The 19,321-nt window shown below is 36.3% G+C and overlaps 1 protein-coding gene across 1 annotated transcript in view; it reads left to right on the forward strand.

Annotated features, from left to right (window-relative positions):
- DDC (dopa decarboxylase) overlaps positions 1 to 19,321 on the forward strand; it is a 57,401-nt gene that overhangs the window by 19,955 nt on the left and 18,125 nt on the right. Inside the window, exons 6-9 of the mRNA XM_013952767.2 lie at positions 8,200 to 8,266; positions 10,368 to 10,462; positions 12,158 to 12,225; positions 18,774 to 18,850. Coding sequence (XP_013808221.1) covers positions 8,200 to 8,266; positions 10,368 to 10,462; positions 12,158 to 12,225; positions 18,774 to 18,850 — 307 coding nt within the window. The remainder of the gene's footprint in view (positions 1 to 8,199; positions 8,267 to 10,367; positions 10,463 to 12,157; positions 12,226 to 18,773; positions 18,851 to 19,321) is intronic.

The raw sequence follows: 19,321 nt of genomic DNA on the forward strand, positions 1-19,321 counted from the left end.
TTACGTTTAATTCTGCTATGTTGTAATCTCTTAACACTTGAGTTCCAACCTGCCTCTGTCACAAAGGTACCGTATTCCTTTACTCTTCAGGTCATAATTTACACATAAAACAGATTTAAAAACAATAAATTAAATGATGGCATCATTCAACGAGCAAGTCTTCCCTCCTTACTAGTTTAGCAAAGAAAAGAACCTCCACAATTTACCCCAAATATTAGCAAGATCATACTTTGTCAGACAGGTATTTGTGAGTATGTGACTTATCTCTAACAGGTGAACTGTAGCTAATCTGTCTGTGGCAGTTCTAGGTGTCATCCTTTCTTGTTATCTGTCCGCTTCCCTTTCCAAAGGTTACAGTTTTGACAGCAGTCCAGCAGAAGCAAGCATGTTTCTATCACAGTAGCTAAAGTTCATAATCCCCCAAGTGTTGACACAGAACAGTCTTGGATTGGATAAAATTGCGAAGTTTGGTTCAACTATAATAAATATGTGATTCAAAAGAATATTTGCTTATTAATCAGATCTGCTTCTCCTGTCAATTCAAAACACCATCTTGTTATTTAAAGTTAAAACAAGAGTTTACAGTTTGTTTTTTCATGGAGCAAGTAAACTCTGTGTGCTTGTACATCATGAATAAAATGTTTTGCTCATCTCCAAGCATTATATCTTTGCAAAACTTGATATAGACCATGATCTGTATAGATTTATAAAGGGGTATAATATGCTAGCAATAATATATTAAACTGGCCTACAAACTTTATAAACTGCTATTTATAATGCAATACTTTTTACTCTTAACAACTTCCATATCTACATATCAGTATTATAAAATATATTACTTTTTGTTTTCCTCAGAAAAGTCATATCTGACTTAGCAGTTGTTTGTTTTCTTTCATGTGGTGACATTTTCAAAAGGGCCAATGTGCCTTAAGTTTCTACAAACTCTTTTCAGAATATTTAGCAGATTAAGGTTGCTTATAGTCATGGGTAAGTGCTGGATGAGACAAAGAAGCTTAAAGCCTTTTGAAAATACAATCTTTTTTCTTTTCCCTGCTATTAATCTTTACTGTCTGGTTTTGAGGATGGCTAAGGTGAAAAACATTTTTCATAGGTGTGGTATGCTGCTATTTTCTAGCCTGTCTAGAACTAGTGAGTCCTTGGGATGACTGAGCACGTCACATTGATTGCTTCCCAATACAATAAGACTATGACTGAGGAATACAGCATTCACAGGGCTGCCTAAATGAACTTAATTGTACTGGCTGTGTCTGTGGAAGTGGGTATGTGCCACAATCCATGTGTTATTTCTATTATATTATACCAGCTCGTAATATCTTGTACAAGGTCCTACTTGATTATCTTAGTATTCATTTTAAACAATTCCGTTTTCTGGGGTTTTCTTTGCTTTGTTTTTCTTTGTTTTTTTTTTTTCTTCCTAACAACATACCAAGTACAGCACTATATCACCTTTCCATGCACTAACAACAAAGTTAATGTGGTTTGTTGCTCGTCTGATATCCATTAACAAAAAATGCAACTTGCCCCTCATAAATATTCATTCCTTGTTAATTTTTCTTGTGTAGCAAGGGGAAATGAAATATTCTGTTTATGCATTCAGCAACACCGTTACAAAGGGTGATTTAACTGTTGTTTTTCCTCCTCCATTTGCTTAGCTGTGCAAAACAGGCTTTCAAAGGCAACACAGGCTTAGTCTGATTTAATATGGCCTGTGCCAGGTCTTCCATTTATTTGTATACATAAAACATGTCAGCTTAGATTAAACTAGATCTCATTATCCTTATGATTGGCCTCTTAATTCAAAAGATGTGTTAATTCTCTGTCATGCTGAGCAGCAGTTCATGCACTATATTAGTGCTCCCTTCTCTGGCTTGCAGATTTCAAATGCCTTTCCATTTTTTTTGTTCTTGGGTAATTTGGTGCTATCTTATTTTGTTCTCATGACAAAGATACGCATATTGGTAAGGAAACACCTTACTTCACTTTAGTCCTTGTCTCCCTGCATTCACTGATCCTTTGCTAAAGGGAGAGTTTCAACATCAAAGCAGAAAGTTTAACAGAAGAAATTCTGCCTGAAGAGACTTGCGAATGCAGAGAGAACCTTCCTAATAAAGAGATCTTGGTTGCCTCCAAGCTGATGCAGTCTCTCTTATCAGCTAAATGATTTTGTAGGGGATCAAAAAGAAGATACAAGCAAAGTATGATGCTTTATATGCCTGATTCTCTGCTCATATTGAATAAATTGGGAATCATCATACTAAAGTTGATAGGCTTTTCTTTTAGAAGTGAGTGGAGAATCAGGGGGGGATTCATTGCTGAGCTTGATGTGAAACAGGATCTCTCATTCCAGCAGTCTGGTAATTACAGATTTACTTTTCACAAAAATAAGGTTTGGCAAACAGTCTTTTTAGGGGAGAGGGGAAGGGGGGCATTGTTTTTTAAAAGAGCATCTTTGAATTCCTATCCACCATCAATATATTTTAGCTCTAGTAGTTTATCACTTTGTTCAGTAGAAGCTATTGCTGAACTGAAGCGATGTGGCTAGACCTCTGCTTTTGTTTCCTTTCTTTATTTCCAAATTCAGACTTGGGTTAATTTGTTTTTTGCAAAATACTTATGCAGAAATTGAAGCACAGACTTAGTTTGATATAGTGAAGCAGGGCATACTGTGCAAACAATACATTCAGCTCCACCAAATGAGGAGGAACTGAAGCTGTCACAATTTACATAGTAGCAATTGCCAAGTGTGGCCGATATCCAGCCCTTCATGTGGCCCCTAGTTCAACAGAGCTTTAAAGCACGCGTTGAAGTGATATTCATTTCATTTCATTAATTATAAACACTCACTGGAGGTTAAGCACAGGCTTAAATGCTCTTCTCAATTGGGCCCTGTGTTCTCAGCTTGATATAGACTTCTGGATTAGGTGAAGGTTGACCAGGGTACCCAAATGTGGAGATCACTACGTTATGCACTGCTAAATTCAGAGGTGCGGTCCACTGCATTCAAGCGTAGTTCACTTGAATGTGTGTAAGTGTCTTGCGGGCTTTACCTTGTCTTTCATATATCAGTACTGATATACTGCAGCAGCTGGCATATATATAGTACGATATACTTCAACAACTTCATCCAATATAATGTTGCTGTAACATGATCTCTTTTCTGCTGAACAAAGACCCAGCATGAAATCTCTCTGTAGCTGAAATGACTCTTCTGAGTAATGATCTACAGGATATTAAGAAGCAGGCTGTTTGTATCTGGACTCACATGGGAAACAATAAATCTGAATTAGACTGACAGAGGAGCCATCTTTTCAGTAGGAGTTAACACTAAGACCCTGACCACAGATTCCTGTTTGGAAGAAGCATTCTCTGAGACATATACAGACCTCAAGGGCAATGTTTCTTAACCCACAGTTTGTGAATGATTACTGTTTCATAGGATATTGGATGGTGATTTAGTAAACTGTTGCAATTTTTTTAAGCCACAGTCATTCTCATGAGTGCAAGCTGGCAAGCAACTGAGTAAGAGAAAATAAAAATAACTAGAGAACATTAAAAACTCTGTCTCATTTTAATTAATTGCAAATGAAAAGCTTTATGGCAAAACTATAAAAATGTGTCCACATCTTTTCATCATCTTTTTTTTTTTTTCCCCCAAACTTGCAGGAGGTTTTCCAGTAGAAAAGGCTGAGAATCTCAGACTTTGCTTTATGCTTGCTCTCTGGCATCATAAAGATTCATACACGTTCCCTGACATAGGTCTTGATTTCAGGAAAGTAATACAGGAGATGATTGACGCAAGCGTTTTAGCTGCTTTGTATTCGCAGCTAGGACTGAGTCAAATTTGAAGCGCACCACCTGAAAAGGATAAGGCCTGCGGGCTCTACTGAGCTATCAGCCTCATTTGGGTGATGCAGCCTGTCCCCTGCCCCTTGCACAAATGTGATTATGCTGGTGTTATACAGGTTACAAATTGAGTTAGATCCACTGTTCAGTACTGAGGCAGGCTGAGGACAGCCCTGACAAGAGCAGATGCTGTCCCTTTAAGGTGTTTCTGAGAATTAACACAAGTAGCTTTGAGGCTTAGACACCTGCAGAGAGGACAACAAAATTATTTTAGAAATTGAGGTATACCTTACAGAATAAGCCATTTATTTAAACAGCTAAGTCTGTGTCTGAACTCATGTAATCTCTTACCGAAACAACATATTCCTTACAGTGATTAAGAGAATGCTTTGACTGCAGTACAGCACTAACACCAATAATTTGTAACTTTCTGTTGTGAAATTGTGCAGTAATCGTCTTTTTTTTTTTAATATCAGTGGACTGGCCAGAGAATTGTGCTCTAATCTTGTCAGAAAGTCCAGAGTATGTTATCATAAAATGTATGCGTAAGAGTGCAGAGCTAAGACTGTAGGGCATGCTTCATTTCAGTATTTTCCAATGCAATGGGTTAACCACTATTCTTATATAGAGAGAGAAAAATTGGATTTGTTTTTCATCATGGTATCCTCCATTCTTTTGTGCCCCTATTTCTAGATCTGTAGTTCAACCAAAGATAAAATGTAGGTTTTTCCTGATTGTGGGAACATCTCAGGTAGGCAGCAGTGCAACAAATGTATTATTAATTACTTTATAGGTGCATGCTCCACTAGTAAAAAAGAGAACAAACCTGTTCCTTAGTAAAAAATACATCCTGCATTAAAAAAAATTTTTATGTTTTAAATTAATTTTTAACCTCCCACAAAGGATGATTAAACTTCTAGAGTGGTCATAAACCTACCTCAAGCACTGTTATCATTCTGCTCTTTTCATTTGTCTCAGGAATATGGGAGGGCTCAGTATAGATAAAGGTTAGATTATTTGAAGGAAAAAATTGTCAGGAGCAAAATTTTATTATCTCTGTGAGATATCTCAATATCTTTATATCTCAATATGCTGCTTATTTTTGGAACTGTATTTGTTTCCATCCGAGGTTCTTGATTGCTTGATATAGAAAAAAATTCTGAATCGTCCCTTTCTTACTTTAATAATCTCTTTTCTTGTAGCTGTTTTTTTTTTATTGGTGCAATGAAACATCATTACAGTTCTTAATTTTGGTGTAGTGATCAATTTGGGGGAATATGTGCAGTGTCAGAGCTAAAATGTTTTCCGGATTTTGTATGACCACGTTTAATCAGGTCTTCCCTACACAAAGGCATGATATGACTTCGTCTAACAGTATACCCACGTTTATTTAAATTGAGTACTGTCCGAGTACTTTCTGTTAAGCAGAAACATTCAGCTCTCCACAGGAACAGAATTTAAAGTACCTTTGAGGTATATCGTACAATATAGGTGCAGATACATTCGAAAGTATACTTAAGTGAGAGGTTTTACCTATAGCAATGGGTTATTTATTAGTTCAGTATACTTGGTGTATATCACTTTAAATTTCTGGCTCTTTCTGAATGCATATCCACATGCCATTTTTACTGGAAGTTTCTGTTAGTACAGGAATCCCTAGGAATTTTGGAAAGTCTAGCTTAATAAGTAGTAGAACAAGCTTCTCTCATCTTGCATTAATCCTCCAAAAAACTAGAGACTGCAAATGAAAATCCCACCATGATTATTCAAATATTTGTCTGAAGATCTGATTATTTTTTCAAGATGTCTGGTCTTGTGCTGTTACTACTTTGTTTTTTGTAACAAAAAGAAATAGAAGAAAAGCTGCATGTGAAAAGCAAAGATAAGTAAACATTTTCAAACTCTGTGACAGCTTCTTGGAAGAACTAATCAGGGAACCACTACAGGGAAAACGAACTTTTAGTCAGTCCCAAGGTATGCACAGGACCTCCTTCAAGATGTGACTGTAGATGATTCATAACAGTCTGAAGTTCAATATCCAATAACTGGTGAAAAAGTCAGGAAAATCTTTCATAACAATTTGTGTTTAACTTCAGAGAGGGCAGCAACTTAATAATGAGAATGTACGTTCAAGAGAACAGATTAAAGGGTTAAATATTTGCAGGTATCAAGCAGACTGTTTAAGTAGACCAGAAATGTTTAGCACAAATTTGTATCACCTTTTAAGAAAAGATGGAAGAAGAACCCTCCCCCAAAAGTTATATAGTTTAGCATTTGTGTAACATGACCTTCTAGAAGTAAAAGAGACATCAGTGAAATGCAGAAGCTGTGTCCAGGCTAGAAGAACAGAAAGGGTATACACTTGGCAAGTTAAATGTGCTATTAGGCTAAAACAGGCTATAGGATTTTGGCAAACAACTTGCTACTGGCATAATAACAGGGTTTTTTTTTCTCTGACATAGAAAACTTGTTGGGCTCTGGAGACACAAACTAAAAGCCTAAAGAAGATAAGACTGTACCAGGAAACCTAAATGCAAACAAAATCCTTTGTTTGCTACAAGATAACTGTGTGAGATGAGACTGAAAGTCCCCTCAGCCCCACACAGTTGAGCCACCGACTGCGCCTTTTGGCTGGGCACGGGCAGCATGGCTTGGGCTCGCAGCAGCTCCACAGCTGAAGCTGCAATGACAACAGCGCGTGCTGCTATTTACTGAGGACAACCTCTAACACAGCTGGAACACCTGCTGTGCCGGACATACTAAGCTGTCAGTTAGCTAGCTGAATGGGCCAGAGAAGTGCAATATAGAGAGCGAACCACTGGAAACGTTTCCTGCTGGTGTCATGCCCGCTACAAAGGGGAGCACTGAATCCAAAGGCCCTGTGTACATACTCATCATGGAGCCGAGAAAGAAAACCGGCATGGAGTTTTAATGTATAACTGTATCTATATTTTGCTAAGACAGTATGTTTGTTTCTTGAAAGGTATAGTGGATGGACAGATACCATCAACGTGTTCCTTTCTTTTCTTACAGGACTTGTCATAAATTCACTGAGGGACATTTTCAGAGAATAAGCATGCCTTAGTGACATGCACAGACACATTCAAGCACCTACCCCCAACAGAAACAACCTCCCCAAAATGTGGCCAGTTGTAGATGTCTAGGGAAAAACAGTGGAAACAAAAGATGGTGGGTTGACAGTGTTCTTGCAGAAAAAGTAACCACAAGTACAAAAATAAAAAAGTTTCTGCATTTGAAATATTTGTAGTCATCTCCTGGCTGTGGTATGGCGTTGTGCATGACCTTGTATAAATGATCTAATGCCTTAGTACTTCAGTATTCCAGCTAAAAAAATAGTATACTTTCTCTATTTAAACTGTAAAGTGTCTTTTCTTAAATACCAGTTCAGTACAAGGCACAAACCTGTCCCAGCCTTTATTGTTGTTTGTAAAAATGATACTAGGTATTTAAAACATAAGACTAACAAAAGATAAAATAATGTCAGTTTACTTGTACTTGGTAGTTGTTTTCTAGATTATAATTCTATCTGCTTACTCCCAATAAATTTCCACAGCTCACTTTCACCTGGTTATATTCTCTTACTAGTGTGAAACTTCCTTCAACATTTATGTTGCCTCTGCTTTTGGCCCACTATGGTCATACAGCAGGATACATCTGATAAGAAATGAACAGAGTGAGGTTAGCATGGTTTCAGTATTTTAGGATGAAGCTGGGAGAGAAAAGCTTATTTGGAAAATATCCCACAAACCTAATAGTGAACATATCCTACTAGTGAACAGGTTCCAGCCTGCAGATCCCCTCAGCATAAATCAGTTACAAGTCTCTGTTAGAACCTTGGCTCTTTAGTTCAAGCTGTAATATTTTATGGTCGACTCTGTCAACAGGAATCCCAGTATCTTTACAGTTGCCCATGTTCCAAGTTTGCCTGTACTAGCATAAACTGCAAATCATTTTAATGCTAATTGCATGTGTGAGATTAGTATTGGGCTACATGAGAAGCATGTGAGACACATAGAAAATATATAAAATATAACATTAATATATGTGACTATATTACATTATCAGTCAGTTTTATATTAACATTGTATTTTATGCATTTGTCTCAGTGCAAGCTAATGGGAGCTTTGGGAAAAAATTAGATTCTCAAAAATTCCACTGAAGGGTAGGTATTGGCTAAAATCAATATATTTTGTCCTATATCATCTGTACTCCTCTTCGTTGTTGCATTTGCAGACAGTTTTGTTCATTTGATAATTTTCTTTGCTGTAAGACTTGTTTTGTTAATTTTTTTGCCTTTGTTTTTTGGCTCTGCAGTTTTGTGCAACACTTGGAACCACACCTTGCTGCTCCTTTGACAAACTGTTAGAACTGGGTCCTATTTGTAAGTCTTTGTCTGCTGCTACTTTCTAAAATTGCAGATAGCGGTTTAAGCCATAGTGAGTCATTTCCCAGGCATTGTGCACTGTCACTGTCCAAGTTCAATAAAGCTACTTATAAATGACACCTTCAGTTAAAGCTTTCTTGCTAATACTAGGTAAAGCATCTGGCTTGTATTCTTAGACCAACAAGGAATACAGAGATCATAGCTCCAAGTTTTGTTTTTTGGGGGCTTCTTGGAACACTTTCAGTGGAAAAAGATTACTGTAACTGCTTCTGTTTTTAACATTTTTCTTCAAGTTGTTCTACTTGCAAGAGGTTCTGGAGCAACGGAGAAGATCAGGGAAAGACTGAACGCTAGTTCTCCTCTGCACCAAGTGTTTTGTTTCTCTTTGGTTATAATGACTATAAAAAGCAGGGAAACACGCACCAAAAAAACATGCATATTCTCCTTAACTCTTTCTCCTCTATCCCCTATTTCCTTCCTCTTGCAAGAAAGCAAGACAAGTGCAGGGGTATTTAATACAGTGACTGAGTCATGATCTCTTCGTAGCTGTTTCTGTGTTATGGTCTATTGCGGCAAGCAAAGGCTTGGTCAGAAGCACGCTTGCTGACTGGTGAAAGTGTGACAAAAGTGCACCAGATATTTTCAACTGTACATTTAGAGCAGGCAATTTATAGCTAGAAGCAGTCAGAAGCAATGTCATAGAAACATGACGAGATTTGATGTTTTGTTCGTTTATTCGGATGGGTCCTAGAACACTTGCAGTTTGCACAGTGGTGGCTTGCTTCATTAGGTTTTCTCCCTTTCAGCACAAGCATCAGAGACTCCTAATCCTCCTCTCTAAAATGGTTTCTAGTACTTTGCTTAGCAGCTAGAAATGATTTTGCTCTTCAAAATATTCCTACAGACCTGACCTAATAAAATAGCAACACCAATGCTTTTAGGTATAGCAAGTGATCATGTGTGTTTCATCAGTTGCTCTCCTGACTTTCTGCTTGTGGAGTGGAGACCAGCAGAAGGATTGCCCATGCCCTAAATCATAAGCCTTGTGATAGCTTTTCTGCATACAGGTGAATTTTCTTCTTAATATACATGAGCAGAAGTCCTGTAAATTAAAGGCAATGATGTCTCAAACCAAATAAATTAAAAAAAAGTCAAATGAACTTTCAACATCTCTTCAACTAAACCTAATTCACACAGATGTTATGAATAGAATTTTATTAACCTTTTCCAGACATTTATGCAAAAAATAAATTTAGTTCATAAGAACGCAAATTCTGGCATGAACTTGGTGCCCAATCACAGATCTGAATGCATGTGCCCCTCTATGTTAAAAAAATGCATCAGCATTGTTTGGTGACTTGTGTAAAGATGTTATGTGGGCTTCAGTCATCAGCTCATAGCTGAGATTTGTTATTGTGTGAATTATTGCATGTGATCAATAGCAGAGTGTGAGTAGTAAATTACAGAGAATACACGAGACCCATATGCTAAAATATTTTTGCAGAAACCATTCAGTGAGTAATCAAAACTAGTACATTCTTAACCTTTCAGTGCTTGCTCTTGGGTAAGTGTCTCAGTCTTCAAAATAAACAGTTTGCTGTATATAGTTCAAAAGTATGCATATATATGTATGTGTATATATGCATGTCTATATAGATATATATGTATATGGAAACCTGTTTTAGAAATGTTTGTGCATGATTCATGAGCTGGAAGTGGGGAGCACAGCTAAAACTAGCTCCTCTTGCTAAAGTTTTATTAACATAGAAATGAATAACTACATCTCTAGATATATCTTTAAAGTATATTTTATAATTGTCCTTAAATTAAAATTATTTAGTTTATGTTAGTTAATAAGATAAATCTAAATATTTAGGGACTCTGCTCCATTAGGGGAACTGAGGAGAAAGAAGAATATGTATGCACACATCTCTATGTATTAGCAGAAGCCCAAGTGGTAGAAATATTTCATCTCTTATTTTCCCAATTTCAAATTAAATTAGTAACATCTAAGAAAATCTCTAAAGCATTTGGTTTAATGCAAATTAATCAGGATTTGTAATCTGCTGTTTAATTTATTTGCTTTTTTCTTTTTAAGGTAATAAGGAAAATATCTGGATGCATATCGATGCAGCCTATGCTGGGAGCGCATTCATCTGCCCTGAATTCAGACATCTTTTAAATGGAGTGGAGGTGAGTGAAATATTTGTTCTCTAACAACCTGAGAAAACCTTGCTCTTCCATAGAATTTTTTTTGTTTCTTATGCATACAACATGAATGGCTTTTCTAGAATCTCTGAGCATGCTGCATTTCTCTACAAAATATCTATATATCCTGTTACATTACCAATATTTATATAGTTTTCACCAGTTTATTCTGGCAGTATGCAAGTTACCACAATATATAAGAATTTGTCATTCAGAATCCCAAATAGTAGTGAATCAACAAAATATCTTGCAAGATAGTCCAGAAAATAAGAACTTTTTCCTGAATGTCCAAAAGGCACATTTGTAACACCCTAATTCTACATTACCCTCCCCACCCTCCGAAGTTCAACAAATTAATGACCTTATAATGCCTGATTTTTTCCGTACATCCTGAGAGGTGTATAGGATACAGCCAGTAGCTGTGCCTCAGACAGATAGGGTTTAACGACCAAGAGAGAGCTAAATGAAATATTCCCCCAACAGCACTCGTGCCTTTTTTTCCTTCTCCCTGAGCTACTTGGCATTCAGTTCCTTAGATAAGAATACTTCAATTTCCTGCTGCTCCCCTCAGACAGGCAGATAAGTCCTTGTCTTCCACGTCAATGGAGAAAATATTACTGTTTGGTAAAGCCAGAAGTTTAAACACAGCACTGATAGGTAGAGACTAATAAAGAAGAGGAGGAAACCCCCTCCCTAACAAATAAAGCATTTCTTTCTGTCTTTTTTTTTTATCAGCAAATTAAGCTTGTTGTAATTTCCTGTATGGGAACATTTTTTTAAATTATTATTATTTGTTACTGAAGGAAATGAAACAGCACCTCTTGTCTGGGCTTGCATATGTCATTTGAGTCAATATTTAACAATCATGAGTAGGTTCCCTACCTTACTTATTACAGGGAAATAGATAGATGGCTAGATAGATGGACAGATATTTCCTCTCGTGTGAGCAGTTGTAATTTTTTCCCGTGATAGGGAAGGTTATGAGAAACAAATGTGAAAAGAAAAGTGCTAAGTGGTGCTCCCAAGCTCTCCTCTCCCCTTTGTATTGCTAATGGTCGGTGCCTTACTTATCACACAGCCTGCAGAAGCAGCCTTTCCCACACAATATACTTCTCATCTACCTGGATTTCCTCCTGTGCCATGCCTAAATAAATGTTAAGCAAAGGCTGGGCTGTTATTATTTAACATATAACCATGTACTGTGAATGCTTATTCTGTGCTGGACTCGTCTAAAAATTAGTTTATATTGGATTTCAATGAAAAAATGACTATTCCACTAAAAGAAAATACCTTGGTGGTTAAAAAAAAAAAAAAAGTCATTTTATGGCCAGTTGAAATTTTATGGAGGAATGTGATGCACAGATTCAGAACTAAATGTATTATTTGTCTCTATACGCAGATTTTGTAACGTGTAATTCTTAGTGAATGCTCAAAATTTAGATCATAGCAGAAGCTTAGCTGCACACCTAACCTGAATTCCAACCCCAATATCAAATGAAGATTTAGCTACAATAGTTATTAAATAAGGTTATGTCAGTGTGAACGTTATAAAGCCACAATACAGAAACACGTTCATAGTTGAGGTGTACTCAGAGAATTTGACTAGGTTATATCATAAGCACATGGATTCTTTTCTTTTTCATAATTCCTTTTTTTTTCTTTTTATTTATCCATTCTCAGTTTGCCGATTCATTTAACTTTAATCCTCACAAATGGCTCCTAGTGAATTTTGACTGCTCTGCAATGTGGTAAGTATTACAGAAAAAGGAAACTTTACAAGAGAGAAAAAAATCTCATGGTAAATAGTTTGCTTTTCTAACAGTAGACATTTATTTTTATTGCTTTAATGAAATTAGGAGTTCTGGATATCTTTAACTCCTGTAAATTATGTACAACATTCACTCTTTCATTTAATCCAAGTTAAAAAAATAATTTAGAAATAGACCTTAGCTCCACATTTTGTTCCAGGGAGAAAGCCTGAAAAGTCTGCAGATTCTTATCTGCTCCATTTTGGGACTGTTTAAAAAATAAACAGAAAAAACTCCCTTTAAAGATGTTAATGCAATGAACGGCATACTAAATGGAGTTTTTTCTTCTCTTTCATAAAATTTCTCTCAGTTTGAGTCTTGATCCTTTCAAAAGCCTTTCTAAAAATGTCTGGGATTTGGCTGATGAAAAGCAATTAAGTTCAAAAAGGACTATTTATGCAATTTTGTACTAATTTTCAGTGTCACCAGAGGATGGAAGAGACTACATTATGATATAGAAAGATGCCAAAGTAGAAATGAGTAGACGTACTTTGAAACAAAGCAAATTACCATCACAAGAAAAACATCATTAACAATGATGCTATTGTGTCCCAAAATGAAATTTCCAGAACCTAGTGTATTGCCAGTGTCACAGTTAATGATGCTTATCAGCAAAATGGCTAATCAGTGAATGCAGACTATTCATCAAAATAAATAAAAGCATCAATTTCAGTTATATTAGAAGAAAATTTCTGCAAAAGTGAAAAAGTTGAAAAACTGAAAGTCAAAAAGAAAAAACGCTTAAACATCATTCAGCAAGAGGATTCACCTTATTTTTTTTTTTTTTTAAAAAAAGGTGAACTTGAAACAATGATCACTCAGTTGCTTTAGGTTAATCTTTGGCTCTTTTAATATAGTTAACAAGGATGACTTTTGCACAAATGTGTTTATTATTCAGACAATACATTTCTTAATGTAAGAGTTGTCCGAGTATAAGCACTTCAAATTCTCCAAGCCATAATGAAATTTTTCTTTTTATTAGAATAAATGGCTTACATTTTGATCCTGATTCATCAGGAGTGGCAGCAATTAACCTAGGGCCCCAATTTATAAGTACTTCATGACTCATCATCTCTCTCTATGTGGAAACAGGGAAAAAATGAAACTCCTTTGCTAGTTTCTCCCATCCCATCTTCTCATCATTCAAAGAAATTAATATCAAAGTAGCCACTTTCAGAAATGAGAAAATTCACCATCATTCTTTTTAATGTCCATAGGACAATTAGGAGCCAGAGTCTTGTCCCTACCAGTTTAACTTCTCATTAATCCTGCTTTCCCCTGTAGCCTTGTGAAAACACATTCAAATATTTTAGTGTGGCTTTCTTACAAACAAGATGTATAAAATCACACTGTCCATCTGATTTTGTTTCCATCCCAGGAGATTTTAGCTTCCTCCTAGCAGAGTATAGTCTATGTTATTAATTTCAAAGAAAGTTGGTAGAGGTTTCAAAGATATAAGGTTCTTAAGGTGGAAGGGAGAAGAGAAAAGCCCAAGCTTGAATCTCCATTGAGGCAAAGTGTGCAATTCTTTAGTCACTGGGGCAATCTCCTTTTCTCGCATCTAGGCTATGTAGAATCTCTCCTATCGTTATTCGATGGTGTCTAATGATATGGAAAAACAAGCTTCAGCTTAAGGTGTTGACTGAGTGTAAAAAACAAAACAAAACAGTCATCTGTAGTAAACAGGCTACATTACTTTGCTCATGGAAGCTTTTTTTTTTTTGACATATGAAATGATTTTTCTAGACACTACAAAACAGTGGAACTTGGATAAATGCATAGTATGTCAGCTACAGCACTTACAGAAATGCAGTGCTTCACTCTTCCCTTCTTCCACTCTCATCTGTACAGCATGGTGCTGATGGAGGATGGGAGTTACAGCCTTCTTGTTCTTCCTCCTTGTATTTCCCTCTGTCACCTAAAGTTTCCATTTGTCCCACAGAGCAAGGATCTTGATTCTTGCCCACTTCTGTTCCTTTGAGATAAGGACTTCCTCATACTGAAGTCTGTCTTTTTGAAGAAAAAAAAATCTTTAAAAATGAGCTCAAATATTAAAAGGAGGGTGCATAAAGTCAGGCATCAGAAGTCACATTTGAGGCACAGGAATGAAGTGGCTTAATTCTTGGAGATCTCAGCTGAATGTTTCCAGAATCCACTGAACAAATATTAATGGGTGCTGAGCAGACCTGAAAAGCTCTGGAGAATCTGCTCCACATGGACACTGCTCTAGTTCTGGCTGCAGCAGGCTGGCTCATTTAAAATATTCCATTTGTAAAAGTAGTATGTTTTTACTGTTAATAATATTACAGTAGCCCAGAAGATATCCAGAAATAACAGATGTACCCCAGCGAAAACAACTGGTGGCAGGCATGAAAATGAGATCTAGATGATGGGACTTTCCACTCTGACTGATCTGTGCTAGGAGGAGCCTCTGAGCTATTAGGGCTGTGTTTGCTCGCTGCCCAAATACATGGCACAAGTGTTTCTGAGCTCCTAAGGAAGACAGAATGCTGGAAATACCTAGCGAACTAGATCCAGGCCATGGAATCAGGGTGGGGTAGGCAGAGTGCTGCCTTTTTGACGGTTTGGAGGCACTGTAGGCTCTGAGGGAAACCCACATCTTTATACTGGTCCTAAAACTTAACATTAGTTCAAAGTTCTGAGAAAGTATATTTGTACCTAGGAACAATATCTCGCATTTGTCCGAATAATTTATTTATTCGCCTCCTAGATTATGGTATTCATGTACACTCACTATTTCTCTGACACCAAGAAGGTTTATTTTGGTGGCATAATGATAAGATTCTTTTTGAGAAAATAATCTGTGACAGTCACCTTCTTTTTCTCATCCTCTGAAACCAAAGGTGAGCCCTTAGAACTAACCTTTACAAAATATGTAGTAGTCAAATAATGATGGAAAGACCATTGGGGTGATTCAGGTATCTTACAGTTCAGCCCTAAAAGAGCTGCAGTAGCTGCTTTCTAAGCAGAGCTGTGAGGAAGTGTGCTTTGTTTTTTTCCATTTTGTTTCTTGCTTTTCAAAGATAGGAGCATTTACATTAACGCACCTGGACAAGTCAAGCTATTCTTTGATTTTATATTAGCATACTTAATCTGCCAATATTTACAAACTGCAGGCTGATAGCTTAATGTTTTAGTGCATGTCCCTTCAAGTTTTGCTTTCAGTGCAGAAAATGCACATTTTTGATTCCATTAGATAAAACACCTTATAAAAGAATATGTTTTCTTAAGTATGAAGATTAGATTACAAGGATTCTCAAGAGGTCTTGCAAAATATCTCCTTCTCAAAGCTAAAGCTTCACAACTACAGCCATTAAGGCTTCATTTCAGCAAAGCATTTATGTATAGGTTTGATTCACTTAACAAGGAATTAAGTATACATTTAAAGTTAAACTCTTTGGCTTGAAACCAAATCTGTTGCCAAAAGAAATCCAACTACTCCCGAGGCTCAAGTCCAAAATACACCTCTTATCCACTGTAATGCTGCATGAAAAGGCAAAATTCAGTAGAAATGTAATAATAAAGGATGAAGAGACCTTTTGAGAAAAAGTGAATGGGAATGATATGTAGTCCCCTTAGGATCCCTGTGAAGCATCAAACAGAATTTTGTGCTAGCAAGAAGGTGTTCAAAAACAGTTTGTACCATTGCAAAATCAAATTGCACAGAGTTCCAGTGAAGGACAGGCTTCTAAATCACCCAGACTCCTCAACACTTTCTCCAATATTTAAACTCTCCCATTTCTTTCCCCTGTAAGCTGATTAAGATAATCCAGCCATTAGATCTGTAATGTAATTATGTAACTACTTAGTGCAATATCACGCTTTGATGTCATTTGGGATTTGGAGGCAATTTCATTTTAAATCTTTTGTAAAATATTCTCAGACTTCCTAATGTACAGAAAAGAGTAGTCATCTTCCTTTAAAAAAAAAAAAGTTTAATATAGTCACTCTGAGAGAGTCATATTTTCTATACTGCATTGTTGGGGTCCTTTAGAGACTCTGCCTTGAAACTACAAGTCAGTTTTGCCCAAACTGTTTAATTGTCTGTCTGGCTTATTATAAAATAGCAAAAAGTGTCTCTTTTCAGAGAGAGTGAAAATAATAATCTCACAAAGTCTTGGTATTTTTGCTTTTCTGTTGCTCTTTTCAGGGTTTAAGTGTTAACTTCTGGTTGGGAAGGGCTGTTTTAGTATTTTAAAAGATGATTACTGCATATTTTAAGGAATGCTCTTCTGTAGGTGGAAGTGAGATTTTATTGTTGGCCTATAATACAAAGTCATCTGTTTGGTTATTGTATCAGTTAAAATGGACAGAATAGAGTGATGCTGTTAAAAGCTGCAGATGTGCAGTCCAAATAAGCCACTTTTCACAGGTTTTCAGTGCTTTATTTACCAGGACTTTTACTGTGCACTTTTTATTATGAATATTTAACTTGTAAATCTATGCCAGTGAAGCTAGATCTTAATAGGTCCATTAGCATAGCATCAAGTCTTTAAATAATTCTAGTTTATCAATGAAATTTTTGAAATTATATTGAAGATCCTTCAGTCAGCCCCTGGTATTTGCAAAGAAAGTTAAGAGCAACTCTTCTGTTCATTGCTGGATCACACTAGCACTTAGTGCAAAGAAGTTTAAATACTTCTAGGATCAGATATAGACCTGGCGTATAGATGTGCAACACAACTGATTCATATACATTTATGTCCAGGTTTTGGATTTATTTTAGTAATCCTTTTAGATAATTATTCATGGTTACCAGATTAAAACCTGCAAAGTCCCCAAATGGAACAAATGCCATTTTTAAAAAGAACAATAACATCACAATGATTACTAATGTCATTTTAATAGCAACCAATACATCAATTCATACTTCATGGGAAGTGCAGAATGACAACATTTTTATATCTTCTATAAAAATTGCCAACAACATAACCGATGTCTCAGCAGAATAGCTATCTGTTATATTGTTAGTACAGCATATTACAGGAGAAGGAATGAAACTCTCACAATACAACTAATGATATTGCTTACAACTTGTTTTTCAGTAGCTCATTCCATAAACAATTAAACTAAGTATATCAAAGTAATAAATATATCAAGTAAAGTAGCAGCTCAGTAGATAAATGGAACAAGTTCAGGTTTATTCATGATACTGACCCTAGTTAAAGCTGTTGTTGGGTAATGGTTTCTTCCTACTGTCAACAGAACACTTCCAACATAAAAATAGATTATTAATTTTTTGATTGTGAGTATTCTGAATGCCTATTACTACTTTTCATATGCATAAGCCTACTTATTTTCAGTTAGGTACTTTCCACACTTGAAGGCAAGTACTTTGTGAACTTTGGTACTCTCCTGAACATTAAGTGGGAGGAGAGCTTTTTGTTTGTTTGAATGAGATGTTTAATGTGCATAGTCTAGATGTGGATGAATGTAGGGTTATATACTGGTCTGTGCATTTATACATACAGACTAAAATACTGGAAATTAGATTTTTATTTAGAATTTTACAATAATAAACATTAGAAAAAAGGATGTGCAGGAAATCATAAAAGGTTTGGACTTTGGTCATTTAGAGTGATGTCCCCATGTTGATATAATTATTAATTATTTTTTGAAATCTTTATAGGCATAATATAATGATGTAGCGGTCTTTAACTTTTTGATTTCTAGTTTCTTCTTGTTCTGCATATATAAAACACATCATCTGTAGAGGTGAGTCGCTCTTACAGACAAAGTGAAGAATATACTATCAAAATCTTGTTATTACTCCCTGGCAAAATATAGCTTGTTCTCTCTGTAAAGGACACATTGGCTTTTGAAACTCAGTCCAGTTACACTGTGCACTGGTTGGCAAGAGTAAGATGTGCTTCTCAGTTTGACATTGTGCTGTGCTTCATCTTTCAATGCAATCGAGCCAGACTGGTGGTAAGGTGGTACAAAGGGAAGCCTGCCTTCGGACAGGATGGCTGGTGTCTACCAGTGGCTGCTGCTGCCACCACCCACAGCATGGAGAGAGGGCGGCCAGCGTCCATTAAGCCTCACCACAGCTACGCATGGTGTCTAAGAAGCCACAGCTCTTCCCACACGCTTTCTACTGCAGTAATTGCAAAGCAACTTCTGCTTACTGTAGACATTAGTGTTGCTTTAACTGGTCTTACATTCTGGTGTGTCTGTCACTATAAAAAGGTTCCCTGTGTCTGCTTCTTATCTGTTTTTAAATATGCAATCACATGCTGCCCGTTGCTGCTGAGCATTAAGCTTACTACTTTAAGTACAGTACTAGGGTGACTGTGAACAAGCAGCGCACTGAAAATGGCACAGGCTGTGCCCAGGAAATATGCCAGTAATGAGGCCTTGAATTTCTCTTTTTAAACACATTTAATTTTCCTTCACTTCTTGTGGAAATTTAATCCCTTAAATTTGTATTTCTTAAATTTCTTAATTTGATTTCTTTTTTCATACAGGGTGAAAAAAAGATCAGATTTAACAGGCGCCTTTAAATTAGAACCTCTTTACCTGCAGCATCACCATCAGGAGTCTGGTAATTTTATGATTAAATAAGATTATCATTATTTTATTTGCACACTGATATTTAATGGAAAAATGATTAAAGATGAAAACTAAAATGCTTAAAACTACCAAAGTGGTTTAGGAGCCTTTTTCCATTTCTGAAGTGCCTTAGAGAGTTAAGCTTATTAAAGTGCAGACACATGTCTAGTGAGATTTTTAGTTGATATCAAAAGCAATTGAGGGAAAGACATTTTATGAAGCATTGTATTAATTCTTTTGTACTGGGATTTCCTCAGCTCCAGATTTACTACTGACTTTCTGTATGAGTGTTGAGGAAATTCTTTTGGAAAGTCTTTGGGAAGTCAAGTGTATTATGTAGTGCTGTGTATCAGTCCCTAACCCCACTTTCCCCAACATATCTTTCACTAGAATGGTTTTGTGATCTAGAATGGTTTTTGAGCTCTGATTCAAATTTTCAGTTACACATGTCAGGAGCAAACAT

This window comes from Apteryx mantelli, chromosome 2, assembly GCF_036417845.1.
Source record: "Apteryx mantelli isolate bAptMan1 chromosome 2, bAptMan1.hap1, whole genome shotgun sequence".
NCBI classification, from domain to species: Eukaryota; Metazoa; Chordata; class Aves; order Apterygiformes; family Apterygidae; genus Apteryx; species Apteryx mantelli.